This window comes from Camelus dromedarius, chromosome 20, assembly GCF_036321535.1.
Source record: "Camelus dromedarius isolate mCamDro1 chromosome 20, mCamDro1.pat, whole genome shotgun sequence".
Lineage (NCBI taxonomy): Eukaryota > Metazoa > Chordata > Mammalia > Artiodactyla > Camelidae > Camelus > Camelus dromedarius.
The window spans coordinates 23352295-23379358 of record NC_087455.1 but is presented as its reverse complement, the minus strand read 5'-3'; the positions used below and the strand labels follow the sequence as shown (position 1 = coordinate 23379358).

General features: G+C 40.3%; 1 protein-coding gene across 10 annotated transcripts in view; it reads right to left on the bottom strand.

Annotated features, from left to right (window-relative positions):
- SYBU (syntabulin) overlaps positions 1 to 27064 on the bottom strand; it is a 104508-nt gene that overhangs the window by 62667 nt on the left and 14777 nt on the right. For 3 of the 10 annotated variants that reach the window (XM_064476891.1, XM_031439510.2, XM_031439507.2), the window contains exons 2-3: positions 3622 to 3702; positions 1657 to 1861 (exon numbers count right to left, since the gene is read on the bottom strand). In XM_064476891.1, coding sequence (XP_064332961.1) covers positions 1657 to 1861; positions 3622 to 3645 — 229 coding nt within the window. In that variant the 5' untranslated portion in view covers positions 3646 to 3702. Of the gene's footprint in view, positions 1 to 1656; positions 1862 to 3621; positions 3703 to 4202; positions 5317 to 7387; positions 8653 to 27064 lie in introns of those variants that run through there. The other 7 variants (XM_064476889.1, XM_064476890.1, XM_031439501.2 and 4 more) reach the window with 5 other exon arrangements.

Here is a 27064-nt window from a genome sequence, read left to right as displayed (position 1 = left end):
CAAATATATTTTCTAAGATCTATTTGGAGTTTTTCTTTTGTTTTGACCAACTTTTTCTTTCTTCCTTTTTTTTTTTTTTCTGGCAACACTGCTTACCCTGAAGTCAGTCAGAGAAAAAAATGTTTATGTGGAGAGAATTTCGGGAATAAATACGTAATTGAGTTATGTAAACAAAGCTGTGTCAGTATGAAATAGTATCTCTTGGGTTCATCCACATTCAAACAGAGTGATTCCTGAGCTCCAAAATGGAGTGAAAGTAAACAGCATTACATTCTGCAAATACGGCTCCAGGTTCTAGGAGTCTTAACCTCTCTGGCCGGTCAGTTTTCCTATTGTTTTCTTCCTGGGAGTGTCAGGCAAACCACCAGTGGGTTTCTATTTTAAGCTGGATTCAGATAATTCAAACAGCAATAATATGTTTTAAAATATAATATTTTGATAGACTTTTTTCTTTCAAAACCAACAGAGAATCTGAGGCATTATAGAGAAAAAATTTTTAAATAGGCAGCAGAGTATTTCTAATATACAACTTATGCTTTCGATGGAATTATTTTGTGAAAGTATAAAATAAGTCTAAAGTTACACTTTAAAAATCCCTGAAAAATGTAGTTTCCAGTAATAAATACAATGGAATACTGTATTCTGCTAAATTAATCATAGCATCTTGATTCGTATGTCCCTTCTCATCTATGGGTTAATCTTCAAATTACATTTTTCCTAAATAAGCTCTAAGAATGATCCTCTATGAAACATTCTTCATGAATCACAAGACAGCCACACCTTTAAGTTTTACCCAAATTCCTAATACTTCTCAAAGAATACAAGTCCTTTTAAGTCACATGCTTCAGTGAGTACAACACGCTGTCGAGTGATTATGGTGGCATCTTCAGGAGCTGGGAAGAGCTGTGTGCCTTTACTAAATATGCTCACAATGCTAAGGAAATTTCCTTAATCATGCATCAAAGCTGGCATATGTTCTTTGTATTAAGAACCATCATTTATTAAGCATCTCTACAAGCCAGGCTCTGTGCTAGGAGTACCTTTAGTACGTGGTCTCTTTCAACCTCACAGCTACTCTACATGGTAGGCATCATCCCATTTTATGGATGTAAAAACTGAGGCTTAAGGAAGTTAAGCAACTTGCTCAAGGTCACACAGCTTGTAAGGGGTGGAAAGGCCAGGGATTCCGACGCAAGCCTATAAGATTACAAAGCCTGTGCTCCTACCCTCTAAACTACAAGGTCAGGCTAGTCCTAGGATATAAACCACCTTGATCTGAATCTCATGCATTAGGACTTGCTTTATCTTTGGGGATTCCATAAATTGAAGTACACAGGCTTACAAAGATTGCTAATATACAATGCAAGCTAACACATTTTCCTGATTTAATGAAGGAATACATTTTACAAGCAGTCATAGAAACAAGAAGTTAGGTTTCACACAGTAAATTATAAACTAGAATAACGTATAAAAACAGGTATGAAATTCCCCTACACAGAAACATTTGCAACTGCTGCATTTGCAGGTCGAAACCAAAAGGATGCAACCTCATACCATTCATCCTAACAACAGAAGTCAAGGCCTAGACTCTAAGGAGTCCACTCCAGCTCCATTCACAACGCCCTGGCAACGTACACACTTGGGTGGATATCGTACCTGAGCAGAAGCTGTTGCTGCTGATGGTCCTCGCCGAGCGCCCAGAGCTGCTGGGGTTGAACTCTCTGCTCTCTTCCTCAGAGAAGGGGGACTCAGAGGCCGGGGACACTTTGTGCTGTTGCTGAGGCAGATGGGGCCGAAGAATCAAACGGGGAATCCGGCTTCGGGAAATCTCCTTCTCATGATGCTGCACCCTCTGCTCCTTCTCCAAATTGGACGTTAGAAAGAAAACAAAAGGACACTTGTTGCCTCCTCTGAACTCCAGTCTGCTCCTTCTGGGCTCAGTTTCCAAGAAATCACATTTCTGAATATTGAATCTTCACAGACTAGTCCTTGTTGCAGAAGCTAAAATGAGCTCCAAAACTCTTCTACTGAGCTAAGTCTTTTAATTTACTGAAGAGCACACACTCCAGCATGGATGTGTACACACATACACCACACACACACACACACACACACACACACAGAAGCATGCACACTTCCAGCCCACTTGAAAGAAGGCTCTTCCATTCTCCCATGTGATTCCTAACTCATTTTGCCACTCAGGCTTTTCCTGTCACACTCAAAGGCTCTTTACAACTCACAGCTCACTCCGGCTTATTACTTGATTTTCTTCAGACTTCCATTTTGCTTTCCCTGAATTAGCTGTGACAGTTTGACTTCTGTTTTCCTGTCTCCTCACAAAGTAGACCCCTATACCTGAAACAAATCTTTCCTGATAGATCATGAAATCTTATCTTTCAAATCCCTCCTCTTCTCGCCAGGTTCTTAATTATTCATTAATATCCTGGTACACAAGGCTTGTTGCCAACAGAAAAGCAAACAAAAATCCAATACCCGGTAAGATGGCTCCACCTTTTACCTCATGGTTAGCTTTTGTTTTCCTTACAGGGCACCCCTGCAAAAAAGATCTTTCTCTCCCTCCTTAAAAGCACAGCATTAAATGCAGAGGGCCATGCCTTGGCTTTAAAAAATACATAAAAAGTAATATTTTTAAAAGTGCTTTCCCAATCGTTATCTTGTTTGATTTTTACAACTCAGGCCATAACGGAGACACTAATTTGTGTCCCTATTCACAGATGAGAAAACTGAGACTAAAAGAGGTAAAGATGCATAGGCAAGACTGCTGCAATCACCTAGAAGCAGAACAGGCCTGAAACCCAGTGCCTTTCGGGGTCACCACCATCCTTCCTTACTTAATAAAATGGATTCCTAGGAGGAGCTCTTCACAGGAAAAAAAAAAAAAAATCTCACCGCTCCCACTATTCTCTGCAACTGAAAAAATTGAAAAAAAAAAAAAAAAGGTTTTGGATTAGGTAACAAACAGTATTTCGAAACATGACCTCCTGCTCATTTCCACGCGGCTTACCAGGAAGGGTCGCTGCCAAAGTAAACACCTCTGGGAAGCCCTCACAGTGAGGGAATTGAAGGGAAGCCCCAGCAGCCGGTAACTCCTGCGGCCGCTCAGGCGTCCACCCTACCCAGTCGCGCCCAGCCTCGGGTTGTGTTCTGCATATCAGTCACCCAGCAGGTATCACACGTCAGCCCCTCCGCTCGGCACACGGCAGACCCTGAACCAATGCTGGAGTTCTTATTTCTCAGTCACCAATACATCAAATCCTTTTCATCCACATCACACACACACACAACAGCAATTGAGAGCTAGATCCCAAATCTCCAATTTCAGGGGATGGGATTAACCCTCCAGAGTCAATCTTTTTAATCCTCCTGTGAGCCCTCCAAATCTTTTCCTCCCGTACCACCTCCCCATCTCCCAGGGCTCATCACCTGAGCAACTGCCCCCTGCCTTCCCACCGTGCCCACCACCTCCTTGTCCGCGTCTAGAACTCAACGCCACCCCTCCGGCTCTCACCTGACCCGCTTCTTCCCCGCAGTGCCCACCTCCCCTCTCCCTCCCGCGTCCGCGGACACTGCCACCGCGCCCGCAAGACGTGTCCTCCTTACCTTGGTCTCCCGAAGGGGTCCCATCGCGCTGCTGCCCGCCGGCTCCTCGCGCCGCCGCTGCCGCCGTCCAGGCGGAGGCACCTGCGAGCACCGGAGCGAGGAGACTGCGCTGAGCCGGCGAGCGCTGCCGGCGACGGCTGCTGCGGGGCCGACGCGCCGCCGCCGCTGCCGCCGTTCGCGCTCGGCTCCGAGGGCGCGCCCGGCCGCCCCGCCCCGGCCGGACACGTGGTGCCACCGCAGCTCCCAGGGAGCCGCCTCCTCCGCCGTCCCCCTCACCTGCCCGCCCCCGGGGAGGCACATCCGCGCACCCCGCCCGCCGGACTTGGCCACGCGCCCCTCCCTCTCTGCTGGGCCCGACCCGAGGGGGCCAGGTGGAGACTCGAGGCATCTCCAACCTGGAGAGGGCCAATGCCGTCTTTTTGGCACCTGGTATCGGGCTAGAAGGGGGTGCACGTCGGATAGAAGAACCCAGAATAGCTGTGACATCACTGAGAGCCAAAATGGAGAAAGGGAAAGTTTTCCCCTCGCGGCCCCTCCCTGCTCTCTCGGTCTTAAGTCAACATGCGGATCCCCACAATTACCTCGTCCGAGAGAGACGGGGCGGGTCCCCCTCTACCCGGACCCCAGCCAAGCCACTGCTGTAGGACTGACACAGCATCTGGGTTCCAGGATCTCCAAGGCTGCGAATCTCCTTGGGGCATTTGCATCAGAAGGGCCTGGCGTTGGCAGCGCAGCGCCGCCGGGAAAGAACGACAGGAGGCCGGTTCCTCTGGAAGCCAGGCTGCTCAGGGAGAGAGCAGCCTCTCCTCCGGCTCAGATCCGCAGCCGCCCGGGAATGAACCCCAGGCGCGCTGCTTTGGGAACACCGCACTTGAACTGAGAAAACCAGTTCAAGGCAACACTCCATTCCCTTCCAGCGGGGTACCTTTAACCCTAAGGTTCTTGACCTCTCTGAATTTCAAGTTTATCCTCCTTCAATCTGAGGGATAATAATCATACCTACCTGAAGGGTAGTTATGAGGATTAGGTGAGGAAAACAAAAGAAAACAAAAAACCCCTGCTACACCCAGCTGACTGCACAGAACTTTTCAAGGGCAGTCAAGTCACGTCCAGGTCTTCCATTCACAATTTGCTGAGTCCTCTTCCATGACAGAAAAAGCATTTGTGGGGCACACAAATTTGGTCAAAAAAAAGCTCTAACACTTCTCCAACTGAGGACTTGGAATAGAGATCGTCTATCGGCTGGGTCATGGGCCTTGACTTATTACACTTATTATTTAAATATTACCTGGTGATGGAACATGAATAATAACGTCCTTTATCAGACGTCCTTTATTTCGGAATTGGAGAATATTCTAAGTAGCAATGTGGACCGGGAACAGACTGAGCCTTACAGCCAGTGTGCTACACGGAAGGACTACAATCCTTGAAAAATGGTATTGGAACCTCGACTATCTCATTTGCCTGCCCTCCAAAAAGTATTTTTCTGAGTCCTCAACTTTCCAGTCTAGGAATGTAGAGTGTGAGCTGAGAGACCGTGTGAAATCAGGATTACTGAAATCAATCTGCCACCTCTATACCCCCAAAGAAATTTTGTTCCATACATCTTCATGTCTTTTCAATCTATTTAAGCAGTGAAGTTGGTAATCTTAGGATTCTTTAGGAAAAGGCGATTGATTCATACTTTTATATCCAGAGCTATCTTAGATCTGGGCTTCAGGAAACTGATGTTCCAGGATGATTCCTACAATCTATTATTTCCAAAATTATGAGCCTGAGGACAAAAACAGTGAGACAGGAGCAAACAGCTAGGGTCAAACTGTTATGGTGCTTCTGAGTTTCCTCTGGAGAACTGAGACTTAAATCTGGGGACCTAACAGCAGAAACACCCGCCACTGAGCTGTCCAAGTCAGAACCTCAGAGTCATTCCTGACTTCTCCCTCACGTGGCCCTCACACAGCAGAAACCACAAATGATCACACTACCCTAGAAATAATGTCTTGAATCTGACTACTTCAGTCCACTGACTCCATTATCTTCATTTAGAATCTAAACCACAAACATCCTGGATTATTGCAATAGTGGTCTAACTAAAGCTGTCTTGCCTGCAGTCTTGCCTCTTATTCCTTTCTTGCCAGTTTTGCAATTTTTCCACAAGGCCTTTCTGAAAGGCTGAATCTATCCATGCTTCTTCATCTGCACTCATTAATGACTTCCTGGTTATTCTCCAAGTAATATTCAAACTCCTTAATGTGGCCCAAAGGCCTTTCATGATCTGGCTTTATCTTTCTTCTAGATACCCGCTCCCTCACTATCCCCACCTACTCGCTACCCAGCGCCCCTGCCACTCCCCTTCCCCTTACAAATGGATACCTTCAAACTGCGAAACTGGCAGTTCTCAGGAGGTATCATGTTCTCTTTTTCCGCGGGACTGTTGCACACTTGAGTCTCTTTGTCTAGAGCATTTCTTGTACCCCACCCACCCATCCTCCTCAACTCCAAAAGATACACTGGGTTTTATTTTAGAAACAGCTTCTTCCAGGAAACCTCCCTGATCCCTCAAGATCAGTTCTTACATACTTCCAGGACACCTGTATTTAATTCAACCCAGGAGAACTGTTACTATCTTGTATCAGAATTCCCTACTTATTTGTCTGTCTTTACCAGGGATGTAGGCAGTGCCTAGTACAGGTCCTGACACAGTAGGCACTCGATATATAACAATCAAATGAATGAATGCATGAATGAGTGAATTCTGTAACCCCTAAGGGGCCATCAGTACAGGATAAAGAAGACACACATAACTTCTCTTTACAAAATAACTCAGATAAAGCTGCCTCCAATATGTCTTTGTATTTGATGTGCTGTGTGCCTTACAAAATCCAACATGTGCTCAGTGAAAGCCTTTACTGCGAAGTGCAGGCAGTGAGGCCCGCTGTAGCCCCGCTGTCACCATAGCAACCCTGCTGAGGGAAAGGCTGATGATTTAGTGTTCAAACGCCTCTTAGTTCTGTACTTTTGGAACCCAAGCCTGTTTTTACACTGTTCTAAATGGCAAGTTTTACGAATGCTAATATCTATGTTGCCTTTAATTTCACTCAAATGTTTCTCATGTCAGTAAGAGAAATGTCTTAAAATGCTTGGATTCTGCCACCAAAGAAATATAATCTAATACAGCATATTATATAGTCCTCTTTAATCTGCTTTAAAATATTCTCATGAATCATTTTCATTTCTACTTCAACACTTATTTATTGTCTGGTTTTGCAATTTTGTGGCTTTTCCTTCAGAAATGAAAGTAATGCTGTTTTTTTTTTTTGTTTTTTTGTTTTTTTTTTTTTTTAGAAAATATCAACTACTTCAGAGGGCTGGAATCCTTCAAGATTATAAATAACATCCCTGCCCAGACCTAAGAAGAACAGGGGAGATAGGGTATTGTAGACTGGGAGAAAAGGGATGTACTTATGTAATTATGTCCCCAGATCTGGGATAAATTATTTGTTTCTTTATGTGAAATCTGTAGTTAAATGATTCCTACCTTCTGTTTGCACACAGCTTGAGATTTTCAGAGCTCTTTCACATGTATAATCTTATTTGAGCCTCACAAAAATCCTGTGAGGCATATGTTGTCAGTCCCTGAAACCAGATACGTCATAAAGAACAGGTTTTTAATTGATAGGAACCCCCTAGATTGCAAACTTCACAGAAAAGACAATACAAACACACAGCCAAAGAGAAAACGTCTGAAACCATGCACCCAAGATACCTCACGGCCAGTCCCCCGCATCCGCTCTTTCTCACGGCTCACCTGCGTGTGCTGGGGGCTTTCTCGGACTTCGGCAGGGCTGACAAAGCACCAGCTCCTAATCCTATCAGCTGGCGAGCCAAAGCTGCCGTCTGTCTCAGTGACCCGATGTTGGGTGATCTGCACAGCAACAAGGAGCAGCTGACGTGCTTTACAAACGTCATGAAGAAAAGAAACTGCATTCTGGGGCATCCTGGGATTTTTTTTTCTTTTTTTTTATGGTGGGGTAGAGACCTGTATTTTTCTTACTCTCTCTTACGGGAGAGAGCTGCCCGTTTTCCCGTAAAGGCATGTGTGAGTGATCAACCCTCCTCTTGTTGTATGTGTGTTGTTGTTACTATATGGTTAAGGGATTTTGATGTTGTAAAACTGTAATGGGTAGAATTCTGCAAGATCTCTCCCTGAAGAGGGGGCCCAGAGACTACCTGAGGCAGACAGGGTAGTGGGTGAGGCCAGGCTGGCTTGAACATTCACTGGGTTCAGACTGAGTCAATGATCTCTGCTCCACAGATGTGTTTTCAGAGACATCTCTCAGATGAAGGACAGGAATGAAGGGAAAGTCCAGGTAAGGTGGTACAGGTTGGGGATGGGAGCTTTGGAGGATGGTTAGGATACAGTCTTCTGCTTGCTGGACAGGGGAGCAGACATGAGGTAATCCTCCCCAAATGCTGTCCACTGTTTGTGATCTTTTGTCCACTTGTGAGAATAGGAGATGATATTAGCCAAAGACAGAAAGAAGTATGGTGATTGTACTGAACAAACGGGGGATACATGGATGGACAAGTAGGTGTATAATTTTCAGGACAGTAGATTAGAATGACTGGAATTAAGATGCTCTGGAAAGTACAGTTGTAAAAAAGTAAGAGAAACTGAACCTTGAACTTAACAAAATATTTCGTACAATGGGACAAGACAGGCAGATCTGTGGGTTTACAGACTTACAGAAAAGGGAAATAAAGTCATCTTTGTATCTAAGGTAGGCATAGGATGGCCTAAATCCAGAGGCTGAATTCTGGGCCTAAGAGAAAAGCACCTTCCTCTCCCAGGAGACCAAGAGACCAGAAAGTATGGCAAAGACAGGGCATTTGAAAGCTGCCTGAACCCCGTGGGGCAGCTCACTACCTAGAGGGAAGATGAGTGAAGGCTGAGATCCTCCTCCGACTTGGCAGTGGCAGAACAAGTACCTCAGGTTTCAGGTTCTGAGGGACTCATTCATCATCCACAGCAGTCTAGGCTTAGAAAAGAAATTTATAATCTGGGTTCCCAGAAAGCAGATCTGTGACTAGATTTGAGTTACATAAAGATAAAAGAATCTGTTCTCATATAATTTATCTCCATGACTTTGCATTTGTTTTCCCTTCAACTTTAAATATTCTTTTTTAATTTTAAAAAGTAATTCTGCCTTTATTTCTGATAGAAGATTGGGGGGAAGAGGAGGATTTTTGAGATCGTCTACTCGAAGGGCAAGAGCAACATTGCAAAGTGGAGCAGAGCGCCCCTAGAGGCCAACTACTATGATGGCAGCTAGAGGAGCCAAGGGGAAATGTGGAAGCGGGAGCCCGCTGATCTGCTGGCTGGGGCTGGAGGGGTTACCTCTGCTGTTGTGGAGCAGAGGAGACTTCTGATGGCTGCTTTATTCCCACCTCCTAGGCCATTCCTGGGACCCATTTTCCTTTATCACCCCATATCTTGTGACCTAGTGAGTACATTTAGCCCTTGCTATGTACTTGTTGATCCTCTCCAATCCACTGGAGAAAAAAATCTGTTAAGAAGATGAGTTCAGAATTTGGGGATCTGGCCTATGTTGTTTATCTGCCCATGTGTCCTCTCTAGCTATTTCTAGAATGCTGTTTCATTAAAGAGAAAACAAATGCTTTAAAAAGATAATTTTAATATTTTCTTTTTAAAGGTACTAAAACCACATTGTCAAAATTCTGGCAAATAAAAGAAAAATATTACTCATCATCTCATTGTCCAAACGCCATGATCCATATTCCTTCTGTTAGCATTTCTGTGTATTTGCTCTCAGGCTTATCTACTGTGCATCAAAAAACAGTACTGTTAAAATGAGAATACGATTCTAAGTGACATACAGCATTTTAGGCCTTTGACGCCATCACGTCTGGCTGTTTCTGGATGGCTGCGGTAGGCTAGCATGCATACCCAGTGTTCTCCCATGAAGTTACTCACCTCCTGTTTGTCTTCTGATTGGGTGCTAATCTGATATAAGAGGCTCTCAGCACATTAACAAACAGCTGAGGCTGCTGTTGGAAGCTCAGAGCACAAGGATGGCTTCCCAGGTCCCTGGTGCTTACTGTATGGGCCATGAGTTTCAGGAAGCACCGGTAGGGGAGAATCAGCAAACTCCAGACTGGAGAAATAACCTCAACTCAGAGGTTGGTAGCAAAACACCTGAGTCCCTTTCTATTCAGAAGTCCAGCTACTGGCTTGCCATCATGTGATGCTAATTCAAGGGAGAGCAAGAAAGTGAAATGAGGTTCCCGAAGTCTGCAGAGCTCCAGAATGGAAAAATGCAGTTTAATAAAGGACATGGATTCTCAAGTTCTGCAGGCCTAGATCTGAGTCCGTCTCTACCTCTTTCTGACTGTCACCTTAGACAAGCTGTTGAGCCCCTCAAGGACTCAGCAGGTGATAAGTGTGTGCTAGTTAAATAAAGAAGGAAGATTGGAAAGAAGAAAGGAAAAACGGGAGGAAAGAAGGAAAGAAGAGAGATCAGGTTGCACCAGTTAATGTCTCTGGGCAAATTAACATCTCTGATCCTCATTTTTCTCACCTATAAAACGGGCTTAACAACAGTAATTAGTTCATAATACTGTTGTAAGGATCAGACAAGAATACATGCAAAGCCTACCATTTATGTCTGGCACATAGCTGGAGCCTAATAGGCATCCTCTCTGTCAGGTCCAAACCATTCCAGTCACCACTGCTGCCTCCTGCTTGCTTGTTTCACATTCTCCTCATCCTAAAGATTTTTATTTTAACTGCCATTAAAAGGAAATAATTAATTTTTCCCAGATGGCTTATGAGATACAAAGTGAGAAGCTTAATTTTTCCTTAGAAAAGAAGTTGACAGGACTTTTCCTCCCAAGGGCAGATGGAAAGGTTAGAGTAAACAGCATGATAAATGGCCAAATACCTTTCATTCATTCATTCATACATACATTCATACACACATTCATACATTCGTTCATCCATTAATGTTTATTTTGTTTCTATTCTGAGTCAGACACTGGCTTAGGCACTGGTTCTAGAGGATTCAAAGATGAACAGTGTTTCCCCAGGTATCTCATGGCCATAAGCTGTTACAGCAAGCATTGTGTTAACACCACATCAGATGAGTGACCTGAGGGCTTGCCAGTCTAATCTGGGTTCTGAGAGTTCCAAGGGTGAGTTTTGAGGTAAATTTTGAGAGTTGAAAGGGTACTATTATAATTTTGGCTCCTTCAGAATTTTTTTCTCTTTCTCTTTCCTCTCCTCTCCACCCTCCGCCCCCCCCCCTCCACTTTGTCCTCCTTCCCCCTCCACCTTCTTTCCACTCTGAGAGACTTCTGCTGCCCTACATACTGGTCTCCAGTGGACTGCTGAGAGAGAAGTTTTGGACTCCCCCTTGAATCTTTACTGCCTGACTAACCTTCTGGAAGAAAGGGATTTTGTCTCAGGGTTTTAGTTACCTAGCACAGCACCACACACAGTACCTGGTGCTTCAATCAGTTATTTTACTAATTAGCAATTATTTAAAATTTCAACAACACCATGTTATACTGCCACCTATTGGTTCGTTAGTAAATTATTCTTCTCACAGATAAAGTTTGGTTTGCAACAAACCAAAGTAGTGGCTTTATTCAAACTTTCAGAAAACTGTCAAAGTTTAAGGCTACACATAACTGCGTACCAATGAATGGAATCAACATTCAGTGAGTACAGGATAATGAGCATATGAAAGACAATAGTTCCAACCTCCTTTCTTTTGCTTTACCTGCTGAGCCAGTGTAAACAAGCAAGGTAAGTCATATTGTAAGTCATATGCAGTCATATAGTAACGCATATTCAGACAGTCTATCTCTTCTATTCCAAGGTCTATTTTTTAAATTAATAGGCTTTATTATTTTTTTTTAGCAATTTTAGGTTTATAGAAAAACTAAGCAGAAAGAGTTCCCATATACCTTTCACCAATATCTATTTTTTAATCTTCAGATATCATCCATCCCCTGTGCACCTGATTAATGAAGTATAATTATACTCTGCTTCTACAGAAGGTGCAAGTAAGTGCCCTCACCTCTTCCCCTGCCGTTCCCCATACACTGACCTGTTTGGTTTGCCTCCAAAGTCCAGAACTTCTGGATATTTCTTGGGTGGTCTTACCAGCACTACCTCCCCTCTGGCCTGGAGCTGAGTGTGGAGGAACCACACAACCCCACAGATGAATGACACTGCCAGCACTCGCCCTGTAACTGCAGCGGGGTCTCAGGGCTGCTTGCAATCATTTATGCTCCCTAGACAGTGTTCTCTCTTACTCTGTACAGGGTCTGTTTGAACCCTTCTCTGCACTTCCAACCTACCAGCCTACCCACCTCATCTCATGTTCTGCAAATGCCCTTCTCTCCTGGTTGACTGACAAAATAGAAGCTATTAAGGGAATTCTCTCGATCTCTGGCCTTCAAACCTATAAATTCACCTGCCTCCACCCCATCCTTTCCACATCTGGTCCTGTAGAGTGGAATTTGTCCCTATTCTGGACAACCTGGGCTTTGGATTCTACCCTTTTCCAACTCTTAAGGAAAGTTATCCCATCACTTAGTCCTTCTAACTCTCCAGGTTTCTTTTTCCTTATCTGCAAAATGAGGAACCACAGTGAACATAAGAGGAGTTAATATATGTGAAGAACTTGGAAGAACGCCTCGTATATTTTAAGCATTCAGTGAGTGTTAGCTGTTATTATTAGCTATTATTCTTTTTTTTGATCACTTTAACCTACTTTCTATCAGACACTTCACATCAGCATTTAAATATGCTGAAACCTTTCCCACCCAAGGAAATAAATAATTCCCTGAACTCTTGTATTTTTCTAGTAATACCCAGTGCTTCTCCCCATTCATCATACAACTTTTCTTAGAAAAACAATAAAAACTATATTCCCACGTCTCACACCCTCCCTGCTCCACTCAAGTACCTGTACCCACCCTGCTACCAAACAGCTCTTGCCCAAAGTCACAAATTACTACCATGCGGTTAAATCTACTGGCTAGTTTTTATCTGAATCTTGATCTCTCATCAGTCTTTGGCATAAACACTGCCACATTTTTGAAAACCACTTTCCTTCTGTAACACAACCCTCCTGTTCTTTCCTGCTGACCCTCTTTCTGACTTTTAGGCCATTTCTTAAACATTGGTGTTCCTTAATTTCTAACTTTGATCCTCCTATGTTTTCATCCTACCTTCCCTCCCTAGGTAACATCTTTCTTTTCCATTGCTTCAACTACTATTTATATGCAGATCATCCATAAATTCTATAAATCTTTATTCCGTAACTATCCCAAAATCCACCTGGATTGCTCAACTTTTATAACTCACAGGGTCAACAAACTCACTATATTACATACTGAATTCACCACACTGCCTCTAAAAGCTGATCTCTCCCGTGTTCCCTAAGTTAATAAACGCTATCGTCATGCAGACTCAGGAAGCTGGGTGACACTCTCAACTCGTCTCTCTCCCTCACCTTTACGACAACTTGGAACCTAACCCATATCTGCACTACCTCTTAATTATCTTTAAAATGTGTTCATTTCTCTTCCATTTCTTGCTGCCTGGACTTCTAACCTGGCATACAGACTTGTTCCTTCAGTACATTTTTAAACAGTGGCCAGAATGATGTTATTAAAGTGTAAATCTGATCACCCCCCACTCTGTATCCCTTGGCCCCAGTTGAAACCCTTCAGTGCTCATCACTGCCCTCAAGATAAAGTTCATACACTAACTTATGGCCTACAAGACCTGTGGTGACTCAACTCTTGCATTCTACCTTTGACTTTCACCAGTGTTGTTCCTTCTATTCACAACACTTCCCAACCTCAAACCTCCATCTCCCACCACCACTACCGTCCAGTTCCTGTTGCCCTCCAGATGTGCTCACTGGAAAAGCCGATTCGTTAAGAGTCATGGAATTTACTCCAGTCTTGAGTGTGAAACAAAAGACAATGATTTCTGACTTTGAAATTCTTTCTGCTGGAACTACATGGGTGTATAGTATTAAGGAAAGATAAAACCATATTAAAGATATGATAAACACGAAAGGCTGTGTTAGCTTTTGGGTTTGTAGCATGAGTTGAAGAACAATTCAAAAGAATTTTTTAGTGATCAAGTGAAATAATGACTTCCAAATTGATATAACTTGAAAAGCTTCTGCCACAGAAAATACATACATTTCATCTTATTTATTATTAAATATTAATCTTAGCTTCATTATTTTAATGAACCCACTTCTCTTGAGTGAGAATTCAAAGAATTCTCTGAAAAAGTATTCCCATGATTCTTTCTTAGTTTTTCCTGCTGTTTTCCCCCTACCATTTATTTGACTTATTAAAATAGAAAACAATTCTAGATTAGGATTTATTTTTCAAAAAACAATGGCATCTATATTTTAAAATATTCATGTTTGCATTGCTTTATTTTTATTATTATTTTCTTTATAAATAAACTCAGGAGAATGCAACTTCTTCAAATGCTTATCAGATTTAAGCAGATCTGTTTTGAGACTTGTAAAAATTTATAATAAGTAGTAACTTGGGCAAGAGAATATTAAAAAACTCCATGATACAAACCCTTTTAAAACACACTTGAGAGCAGCTGATTTCCTAATGCTTGAGTTACTAAGTATAGAAGTGTGACTTGTTAAAACCAATGTGCTTATAGCTCCCATGGTAAATAACTGTTTTTTCCGTATAAATTACTACTTTTTTCTGCCTTCGCTAATGTCAGTATTCCTCTCCACAGAGTTCTAAATTCAGAAACACCTCTCTAGGAAAGGGCTGTGAAATGTGGCAAATGGGGAGTAAGTATAGACTTAGGAACTTTCTGGTTCTCATTTTTGGCTTTTAATCATGCAACAAGGGAGATCTGACAAACACTGTTTTAAAATAAGATTATTCATCACTAAACATCATGGAGCTGAAGCAAATAATAATTAGGCAGTTTCCATAATGGTCACCTAAGAATTGCCTTTCAGAGTTATACTTTCACGGCTGCAAATCCTATCTTGTGAATGCCAGACTTTTTATAAGTAAGTGATTTCATTTATCCAACAAATATTCACTGATTCCTTGGCTATATACCAAGAACTCCAGGAAGTACTGGGAGAAATTTAAGTAGTTTGCATCGGTAGCAGGAACAGATGTGATTTTTTATCTCACTCGGTGCCGTCCCACAGGGCCCCAAGCAGTGTTTAGACTGTTGCACGGCCGCGGAGAATAAAGGCAGAATGGTAAACTCCACCCAAATACTAAGCCATGCTGCATCCTTTTGGGCAACTTTTAAGTAACAAAATAAAATATGATCACTTTAACACTTACAGGATAATGGCATGACCTGTTTAATATTAAGACTTTGATTTCTAGCTTTAAGCTATATTTTAAGATAAAGCAAGAATGAAAACACAGAAAAACAAACATAACAAAAGAATGCTACTTATCAATATAGGCCACATGCTGTATTTTTCTTTATAATTAAGAAATATGGTCAAGTGAAAATCGAGCAAGTTTCCCTCCTGCTCCCCTCTCCCCCTGCGCCCTTGGCCAAATCCCTTGAATTCCTTTCCCACAGGGTACTCCTGTTCCTACAAACATTAAAAATTAAATGGACACGCAACAACCCCTTAATGGTAGGAAATGTACTCAGTTCATTTTACTTTGCTACTTTGGCTCTATTATTACGCTTTACTATAGATAGATTAATCGCTTATCCATAATTTACAAACAAAGCCAGAGATAATGGGGGCTTGAGCAGAAAATCCTGTTTCTTTTTTACCAGAAGGAATATGGCTGTCCTTCAAAACGGAGGTTTTCTGAGGGTCTTTTGCCAAAGGGAATTTGTTTGTCCTGGTGAGCTTTAATTAGAAAAAGTTGACAGCAGGCCTGTAGTTTCATACTCCTGGCATTGGGCCTTCCGTAGAAATGTGCATTAGATATTCAAGCCCTTTCTCAAGCGTTCTATTTCTGTAACCTGACTTCATCCGTTCCTTTCCACTGTTGCCATTGAAACTGGAAATGACTGCGGAATACAAATCATATGATAAATATCGGGGAATATGTCTTTGTAGTTTTTCAGCACCACTGCCAAACTTCTTGCCTGGAGAGCTGTGTGAGGCTTTTCAGCCTGAAACCTTTGAGCAATCCCATTCTCGAGCCAACTGGGAAGTGTCCACGTGATTTTATTGCAGCAGCTCTTCAAAGGGATTAATAAACATTTCAAGTTCTTTGACTGCATATGCTTTTAAGGCACGCTCGGTGTTGGTCCTCTATTTATATTTGATAATTTAAAACAACCAGGATGCATCTTCTTTACAAAGATCTCCAAAATGTGATGCCCCCACTTTTGAATAACGTTATTATAAATGAGCACTCTTTTCCTAAAGTTTTCCATCACAACACTATCCGCCATTTGGTCTGATCCTACCGGAAGGTGCTGCCTCTGGGTTTCTTTCCGCATTCACCGGTAAGTCACTGAGTGCAAGACAATGGCATTTGGAGAGTAGGTTTTCACATTTCAGTGGTGAGTAGGGCTAGGGGCACATTCTAGGCTAGTTAGCAACGTCAGATAGCTCTGGATTCTCATTTGCAGGCCTGAACTTGGGATTTTCCCACAGACCATGCTTTAAAACAGGGGCTCTCACACAGAAAGCATGAGGAGGGCCCTGTCTGCCCTGTTTTTATGCTCGAACTGGTGCATTCCACCTGCTTTCTTAAGTGTTGTTAAACAGTCTTCTACAAATTCTGCTAAAATTTTAATTCACAGTGACAAGTGAGGGCTATTTGATATTAGGTATAAAGAGAAGTGTGGCAAAAATGTCAACAAAGCCAGTGTTTTAAACATGTTCAAAGAAGCTAGCTCTCCAAGTGGTGACTAAGACAAAGGTATTGAAACTCAGAAGGGCATTTCCTTCTTGAGCAGGTCAGGAATTTCTCTCTTTATTTGAAGATGAGAGCCAATACTGTCACCCATGAAACCAATAATTTTTAAAATTTTGGTTTATATTTATTTTATTTGAATTCAATCTTTTTCTTTTTTAAAAAAATTATTTATGTATTTATTTTATAATATATTTTTTAAATTGAAGTATAGTTGATGTACAATATTATATGTTACAGGCATACAATATAGTGATTCACAATTTTTAAAGGTTATACTCCATTTTCAGTTATTACAAAATATTGGCTATATTGCCCATGTTGTACAACACATCCTTGTAGCTTATTTCATACCTGATAGTTTGTACCTCTTAAACCTCCACCTCCCCCTTCCCACCCCCTTCCCAAAACCAATATGCTTTTTATTTACATCCACTCCAAGCTCTGACATTGTGTTAAGAATTATATTTTCTTCAAACCTTGCACTCACCTGCTTGGCCTCTTTTGAACTCAGTAATTTAACATTTGGCAAAGGAGTCTTATCCACACAGAACGTATACATCATTTTGCCATCATTTGTATTTTCAGATCCATTCATAAAGACGGAAAAGTACTGGATTTGCTCTACTTCTAGTGAGTGACCATTAGCTCATGTTTGACAACTTCCCCAATGACGTGGGTGAGACTTATGTTTGCTTTCAGCAAAGTGGTCTTGTCCAAGTCTGCTCCATGATGGACTCCCAGTTGGGTGATGAGAGAAAATTAGCCAAGTGAATTTCCAGTATGGCCATTGTGTTTCCCAGTATAGCAATAACACACAACTTGACGATCTGCTGCCTCTTGTTCGTCCCTGAACCTATCAGACTTCTATTCATGATCACCAAATAGAAGTCCTCCAGTGTAACAGGGGTAGAGACTTTCAAAGCCAATAGCTTTTTGTTGCATTTCACTGCCTATGTGTTTATTTACATTGTCCTTTTCCAACAAGGAGCCCACGATGTCAACAAAAGCAGCACTACATTTTATAGTGGCCCAATCTGAATTTGTTCTTTTGTGCAGAGAACAAGCAGTAAGTTTTACCAGTCACAACCCCATCACCAGATTCATGAGAGCCCTTCACCCCTGCCTGTCATTTTTAAACTCTCCCCACACCAAGAGCCATTTTTTCTTTTCATTTAGCTATTTCCTTCTCTTCCAAATCATAAAGCTCTTTGTCAAGCCCTATAATTAGGTGTAATCTTGTGAACTGTCAGCATGAGAAGGGAAAAATATATATTTACTATTCATTACTTTTAGAAACAGAGGTAGGTGTTTTTGTATAGCTGCTTCTCAAAGTCAACTTAAAAAAATTATATTGATAAGATCCTAAGTACATTTGTCATGTGAAAATATAAATGCTGCATGGAAAAGGACAAAAAATAATTTTGCTTCTCTATCAACCTGAATGTTGATGAATCAAGCAGCCAATTAGTCAATCATCCAAATAGTTCTGATGAAATGACTCTAAAATACGCCTAATTCTGAGCCATCTTCTGGCACTATCCATTTGGCTTCATTTATTTTAATAAGAAATAGACAGAAAGACATTTTTCTACTTGATTTCAAGTTTAAACTAAAACCAGAACCATATATTTTGTTTACAAATCTGAAAGTAGAAACTCTTCTTGCTAGGCTAGGAAGGAAGTTGGTCCACAGTTACCTACAAATTCTTTCTTTTTTTTCTATTTACTTTTATAATGAATGGGTCCATCAGCATGGTGATGAGCAGTTACAAGTTATTTTAACATCTACTTAATTATTTATATCAATGGGAAAGATGAGTATATCACAAACTTTCTGGACCGAGTACTTGGCTGTTAGTATTGTCTTATCTCAAATAATCCAATTGTGGTTCCCAACTGTTATCTGATATTTCAGTATTCACCCTCACCATTTTTTCAATGCAAAAGTTTATTTCTCATGGCCTAAATGAGAATATATTTCCAAATGTCACGTGGCCAGCCTGTTTGTAAAATTATTATCTAATCAAGCAGAAGAAAACTTTTAATTCAAGGTTAAAGAAAACAATAAAGTGATTTAACATGAAAATATAAGAATTAAAAATAAGTTAAAAGCAATAACCTAAATAAAAATAAATAAGATATACTAATTAACATTTTCTACTCACTTGACAAGGATTCATAAATATTTCTGACATTACTATTTGACTCTAATCTACAAATTAAATTTCTCACTAAGCAAATGTTTATTGCGTATATATTCTGACTCAGATACTACTTTTACTTTTATTTATTCATTTTCAATGGAGGTCCTGGGGATCGAACCCAGGACCTTGTGCATGCTAAGCATGTGCTCTACCTCTTGACCTACTCCCCTACCCGCTACTTTTACTTTTGACAAATACAAGGGAGGTCCTCATTCCACAATGAGTGGAGCTTGAAAAAATATGAATTGCTTTGATAAAATATATACAGAAAGGAAATTCTGGAAACATACAGAGAACACAGATAGTGGCTTATTCTAGAAATACTGTAAAATTCTCCCTGTCAGATCCCAAGAAGCATAAGAAAAAACAGAAGGTTGACGCTAAGGTAATTAAAAGGAAAAAAAGAAACTAAAATAGTGAAAAAAAAAAAAGGAGTAAGGAAATTGCATGAGGAGACTAAATCTTCAGGAATTCAAATACAGAAAGAGAATGGCTGAGTGGGTTTGGGACAGAAGTGTGCACACCATCTGGGGTACAGACACAGTGATCTCAAACTTGTCCACTCAGCACATGCTGGAAAATGAATATTGAGGAAGCACCTCCTGACTCCTGAGAAAGTTATGACAAAGTCAGTCTTCTCCAAAGGGCAGAGGAATTCTCTGGCTGAGGTGGAGAACGGTTAAAGAAACTACTGGGGATGGAAAGAAAATGCTTAGGTGACAATTTGTAAATAAAAATACGTTTAATTAAACCAGTGCCATAACTTAGCTCCTAAATCAGATGTCTGGCGCCACCTATATAAATGCAGTGGGACGAGGGACCCACAGTGCAGGTTCCCACAGCAGCGTCCTCCTTTTGTGCACAATGCATGGAAACAGGATGCGTTTTACATGAGCCTGGAGGACACAGGATAATGTTAACTCAACAAAATGAAGAAATGGCTTTCCAGAATCTTCTGCCAAAGAACTGCAGACAGAAGTTCATGCTGATGGTATAAGAAGCAAACTAGAATATGATAGAGCTGCCTCTTCCCCCAGTAGGAACTTTTCATCAGCTCTATTACCAAGTGAAAACGATGGAGAACAAGTTACAAATACCAAGGGTGGGTGCTCAAATGTTTTGCCATAATAGGGATGTGTGATAGAGCACTGTGTAGGGTCATTTAACATGAACTACCAATACGCATGCTCTAAAAAGTCAGCCCCTCCGAGAAGTGACTCCTCTGGGAAGACTGCAGTCTGTGAGATCTCTGCTGTATTTTTCTCTCCTAAGAACTTCTCATTTCTCTGCAGTCCTTACTGTGAAATTTAGATTTCCAGCTTGTCCAAGCGGAAGTCTTTCATCTCGAAATCTTACCTGGAGATGTCTACTTGGAAATACTGCTGCCCCAAACCCAAATTAGCTCCTCATCCCAAGTTTATCATCATCACTCCCATTTCTTTAGGATGTGAGACAGAGAAGAATTCAGAAGTTAAGAGCACAGGCTGTGGATCTAGGCTGCTGGGATTAAAATTTCCACTCAGCTGTGACTTTGGACAAGTTACATTTCTTCTTTGAATTTCAGTTTCCTCACTTATAAAATGGGAGAAGCATTAGTACGTACATCAATAACCACATCATAAAACTCAGGAACATCTACACAAAACACTGCCTGGCACAAAGCAAATGCTCAAAAACATAAGCTATTGTTATTTATTTTATCTGTGCTCAAACCCCTGGGGTCATTTTGGACCATCTCATCCACATTTTTTAATCTCCTGTTTCCCGTCAGTCACTGAGTCCTGTCTGTTCTCCTCTCAAAAGCTGCTCCGGGTCTACAGCCCCAGAGAGACACTCATCCTTCCAACTCAGGCTAAAGCCAACGGTCTCTGACGTGGTCTTCCTTACGCAGCCTCTCCCCAACTCTAATCCATATATGAGTCCATATATGAATCTAATCTATGTATGAGTCTAGACAGGACTCATTAGCATAGGATTCATCTTACAGACCCGCTCCTCAGAAACCATCTTGGGCCCTCTGGTCTCTACCAAACATGGTGTAAACCACGCCCTTGGCTTTAATTGCCTTCAACGTTGGCTTTACTTTGCAAACTTCCTTTGTGTTCCAGCCTGCTTCCATTTCCCCTTTTCTGAAGTATATGTTCCATGGAATTTAGTGCCCACTCTCCATTTGTTTTCTAATTATCTATTTGCCTTGTCTTCTCAACCCTGAAGGCAAAAGAAGTGTGTATTTTATTTTCTTTTTACCCTCCCAAAGCACCTGGCTACAAACATACTAAGTAGATTGTAAATGCATACTTATTGATCAGTTGATTAAAACATTGGCAATATAAAAAAGTCATGGGTGATATTTATCATGGGTTATTGAGGAAAACTTGGATCCTGAGATACACTTTTGATTTTTTAGGTGGGAATCAAGAAAACAGCTGCCCTTTTCTTCAACAGAATGCTTCACGCCACTGTCAGGGATTCCACAAATATAAATGAAGTAGGGCAGGCACTAGAAATATAAAAAGGCATAGAACACAGCCTCTTCTCAGTCTCCTTCACTCATGTCCTACCTGGGGGTGGGGAGGTCAAGTTCATAAATATATATGAATAAAAAAAGGACATAAGGGCAGAGATAGGGACAATGAAGGATAGAATGGGATAGAATACTCTCTAGGTTATACCTAACGTGACATTTCTTAGGTATCCTGTTTAACTCTTATAACTGGCATTAAGTATTCTAATTTTGATTAGTCAATACATGTGTGGATTATAGTAATGAATCAATTAGCTTTTGAATTTGGTATTGAGTGCATATCTTTGGGAAAAAATGAGTTACAGTTGACAAATGGCAAACCAATATCTGATGGAGGTGCTTTTTACATCACAATGAAAATATATCTGGTGGTACTTTATTATTCACCTTTGTCTTTCCTTCTCCCTGGTACGTTTTTAACTTAAAGATCTCTTTTTTACTCTCATTTTACAGTCTTCAATTTGACTCCCAGCTCATATTCTCCAGCAATTTTACCCCTTTTGCCCTCAAAGAAATGCTAGAGGTATTTGCTGGCTTTGCTTAGTGCTGCTAATCTACACTGAAAAGGTCAGAATGTTCTGCACTCCTACCCCTAATTAGAGTTTAAATTGAAAGCACTGTGCGAGCATCGTGCAAAGTAAGAACTATAAGGTTTAGTTAACCACAGAACGTTTTTCCTCAGAAACTGTAACTCTGGCAGTCCCAGTGTTGGAAGCAGCACACTTCGAGAAAGGCCAGCACAGATTAACTGCTAAAGAGCTCAGAAGGGGAAGAGGCCACTTGCAGTTGGAGAAAACCAAACCACGATGAAGATGGAATGTTTCTGAGTTAGATCTTGAAGACTGAGTTGGAAATAAGGCAGGGGAGGCATCTCAGGCAAAGGGAGCACTGTGAGCAGAAAAACACAGAGGAAAGAGCACTGGGTGTAGGAAGGGAGGTTTGGAAGAACCTGTTTGGGGAAAACAGAAGGTTCCTGTGGGGAGGAAACGGGGAAGTGGGCGTTAACCCTATGAAAGGGACATGACAGAGAAGAAGGATTAGCAAACTAGGTGTTCTTATACATTTTCCCTCACATTATCATAATTTCTTACATGCACATTTGATCATGAAAACAATTACTTAATTAAAACTTGAATGGTCTAGGCCAGCGCTGTCCAATAAAAATAATGAGCTAAAATGTGCTTTTCAAACTTCTAGCAACAATACTAAAAAAGTAAAAAGAAACAGGTGAACTTAATATAACAATTTATTTTATTCAACTTAACATCTCCAAAATATTACGTCAACATGTGATCAATATAAAAATTATTAATGAGATTTTTCTCTTTCAGCCAGGTCTTCAAAACCCACTTTGTATTTTGCAATTATGACAGATCTCGACTCAGACCTGTCACGTGTCAAAGGCTCTAGATAACCCCGTGGCTAATACTACCATATTGGACAGCACGGGTCCATGCACTAGCATAAATGAGCTGGATAAAGCAGTCAATATGGATAGTTTTCTAGTAATTTTAATCACGACTGGACGTTTTAATCTCTTGAAGATTAAATTGGTAAGACCTATTTGCTTTACTGGTTTTCAAAATTCATGTTTTATTTTTTGGCTGGATTCGCAATTAGCAAATTAGGTGTAATTATAGATGAAAAGTGAAAAGCTCCATTTTCCCTCCAAATCAGCTAATCCCTGTGACTAGATGGACTCTGTGCTCTCTTATGGCTCTCCTTTAGCTCTCAGTAAGTTAGAAGAAGTCCATGGATTTGTGACAGTTAAACACAAAAGGCTCTACTACATACACCAGCTGATTTGTAGCCACATACAGGCTCTATGCAACTTATCGTTCAGATTTTTAAATTTTTAAATGATTCCTCCTGCTGGTGCAGTTTCTTCACACTTCATCACATTTCTAAATAAGTGATCATGTAACTGAAGATTTTGTGTCCTGAAGGCATTATACCAATACTTTCAAATGCTTCTACTTCAAACAAAAAGCAGTTTTATTCACACTTCCCATTTTTGATTGCACCAAAGCCATTTTGCGGGAGGGAAAGCTAGAAACCTGCTCTCCTGTTTTTGTTTTCTACAAATTGTCTTTACTGAGCACTTGTACATTTCTTGCTAGGTTTCCAAATCACACTGAATATGTGTCAGAAACTGAGTGAATATGGCACATTCTTTAAATGGAAGCCCAGGAAAATCTGCTGCTTTAAAAAAGGAAGATGAACGAATGCCAAAGCGACTGCTGTTCTTAGTAGAGAGCTCTTCTCTAAACGACCAATGTGGACTTGGAATAGAAATGGAAACTATCCAATGACACAGCATGGTCTTTGGAAGTTCATGGCTTTATTCCAGAGCTTCTGAACGGCAGCAGTATTGACATATTTGGCCTGATAACCCTTTGTTGGTGGGGCTGTCCTTTCCATTGTGCGACGTTTAGCAGCATCTCCAGCCTCCACTCACATCACCCCCACATGTATCCTCACCCAGCTCCTGACAAGTCAAAAATGTCTCCAGACATTGCCAAATGTCCCCTGGGGCACAAAATTGTCCCTGATTGAGAACTACTGCTCTGTTCAGAGTCTGAAGATTATATATTTACAAATACAGCTTGAGCTCTAGTCCAGAGTACAAATCCACCAATATTATCTACATCTGCTTTTCCTAAGCGCTTGTAGCCTTTGGAAAACAGATTAGATTCACACAATAATCTCCTGTGTCCCATCTCCTCAAACTCAATGATCTTGTTTTAGCTTGCTTGCCCTCTTAAAGTTAAATACGCCACCTCATTTTTACCCAGAATTGATAAACCACAGTGATAATGGTGACTTTCATACATGACCATTACGTGCGTCAGAGAGTGAAAAGATGGAGAGCTTGAAACCCCTTAGACGTATTTCGAGGGTGTTTATTGAAATTGTTTTATAATGACCTGGACTCCCTAAATAAACAAGGCACTAAAACCTCACTACCATCAATTTGGTATTTTTTTGGTAGTACCACAAAGATGAAGTAATTCATGTTTTACGTAGAACCTGAAACATTTCCAACCATGTAAAAGACTGTGTATGAATAAAATGCTTCAAAGCAAGATTTATTATTCTCTTCCTCTTTTAAAACAGTTCCGTAACAAAGCATTTTATACTTAGTACAGACTATTCCTTGTCATATGTAAAATTTGGATATTTAAGAATAGTGAAAGCTTATTCCATGTTTTTAGGCTTATACATTTATTTTGAAATGACAGAACAGGTAGATAGATGTATTATGAGGACAAGAACATGGTCATTTCACCTGGCAGCACCTGGAACAATGTATACAAACTATTTGTTCTCTACTACCCTCTTGTGGTTTTTTTTTTTTAAAGTAATAGTTAAAAAAAACCCTTAAACAACATTATTCTTATCACTGATAATATCAATAGCTAACATTCATTGGTATACATTATAATTCACTTAATTAAAACTCCCTCATTTAACTCACAACAGTTGCTTGAGGTGGGTATCATAACTCACACCTGAAAGTTAAGAAAGCTGAAGCTCAGAGTGTTGAAGTAACAAATTATGTACCTGGTAGAAATGGCACTCAAATTCGTATCTTTTTTATTCCAAGGCTCAGGTTCACTGTGTGCGTGTTACTGCTTCCTGGGCAACTCTTAATGAGAGCTGGCCTGATACCGTGAGCCTTGTAATTTGAAGAGGCTAATGGATTTTTTGACAAAACAGCCGAGTCTTGTCACATTCTCATTTAAATTAAATTCAATGATTCAATTTGAGAGAGAGATGTGTAATAGTACGAGCATTTTCCAGCTTAGGCCTGGGAGTTGAGTGAAATGGGAGACATGAATTTGCTATTTCTTTAGTTCTCACATCTCCCTGAGTCGTGTGTGTTTCTAGTGTTTAAAGATACAAATATTTTTTATACAAGGGTTCTACGTATAAACCAAGAAGTTCATCTGTTATTTAACTAACAAAAAATGGCCTGTTCTGATTTTAGAAGGAAACTGGCTAAATAGTGAACTTATGGCCATTTTAAAGAATTTCCAAAGATAATTTGAACTTTATTTTTATTGTTGTTGTCATTATTTACTTTGCATGTTTTCTTTGAAATCTCAACCCAGCATCCAGAGTGATTCCAGCAACTCTGTACCTGTGCACATGAGCTAGGAGAACAGGGGATAAGGGTGGGTTTGAGGGCGATGTCACTCCAGAATTTTTCAAACAGAAAAATGAAGCCAAAAAACATAGACTTCATGGCATCATTTAACACAGCAAAAGCGTATCCTGCTCTTTCAGATGATTGCTGGCAAAGCTGAAGCTGTTTGAGGCATTCTCAAGATGTCTGCAATTCAGACTCAGTTAGGGCAACACAGAAGAGTAAGTGTTTTATTTTCAAGTTGGATAGTCCTTAGAAACAGTCACAGTGAAAAAGACTGCTGATAACTCAAGGTCCATAGTTTAGAACTTGAAATTCTCCCTCATTTTTACTATGTGTATTTTGTGAAAGAATAGTAAATATGCGTACTTAATATATTAATATAATTATAATTAATATAATTATAATCAATATAATTATAATATAATTATGTTAATTAAATATAATTAACATAATTATATTAATATAATTTATATAATTTATATTAATATAATTACATTAGATTTTAGGTACTAATGGACTGAAATTCATCCACATGATAGACACTTGAGTGCCAATGAAAGGGGAGACATTGAAAACAGAGCAGAATTTAATCAGGCAATGAAAACACAGGCTTATTTCTTTGATTTATTTAATTACTCTGTGAAGCAACTGAGATCTGAGATTGAAGATATTTATTGGCCCTGGCACAAATACCTATAAAATCTGATTGAGTAGATTACATTTATGCAATATTATTATATAAAACATACCAATGTGTTGAATTTTAAGGGGAAAACATCAGATTGCCATTTCTGATTTTATACTATGTGAAGTTTTATTCAAACACCATATAGTTTCATTTCTGGAGTGCAGGTTAGAGATTCTACCAGTGCAAAGCTTCTTAGGGTTGATTCTTTCCTTTTCCCACTTCCCTTCCCCAACTTATCCAAGGAAATGCAAGGCAGCCAGAGGCTATTAGTGATACGATCAGAGAAGAGCACATCCATTGATTTTACAGTTTCCATATGAAGAACATTTATTTGTTAGCTTAAATAAATTGCTTTTTCTTTGATTACAACTGTCTTTGTGTGAGTAGTGTTGACTGAGCCTGGATCCCAGCTACATGCATGAAACATGGGAAACCCATACATGCTTATGCAGTAAAAGCACTTTAATTAATCCTTTAATAGCTGACGAATGGTCATCATAGATACTTTTTTTTTTCAGTATAAACGTAGAGGATTAGTGAGGTTAGGCCAAATGAAAGAAAAATTAGTAACAGTAACAGAATTATGAACAGAATTCTAATAAATAAACTTCCATAATGTAGAAATTAGCTTCTGTTATGGGCTATTACCAGCATCTATATGTGTGCAACAACCTACCAATGAAATATCAAAATTGAACATTAAAAAGGTAGAATTCTAATTTAAAGAAATTTTTAAAATCAGACTTTTCATATTTATAAAATTCAATGCAATTCAATTTATAAAAGGAAAATACAACTTTAATAATATTACCTAATATATTTTAGCTTTACAAACCATTTTCATGTATACTAGCTCATTTAATTTCTAAATGCCCCTTGACCCTTGCTATGATGTTTTTCCTATAATACTATTTTTAATGAGCC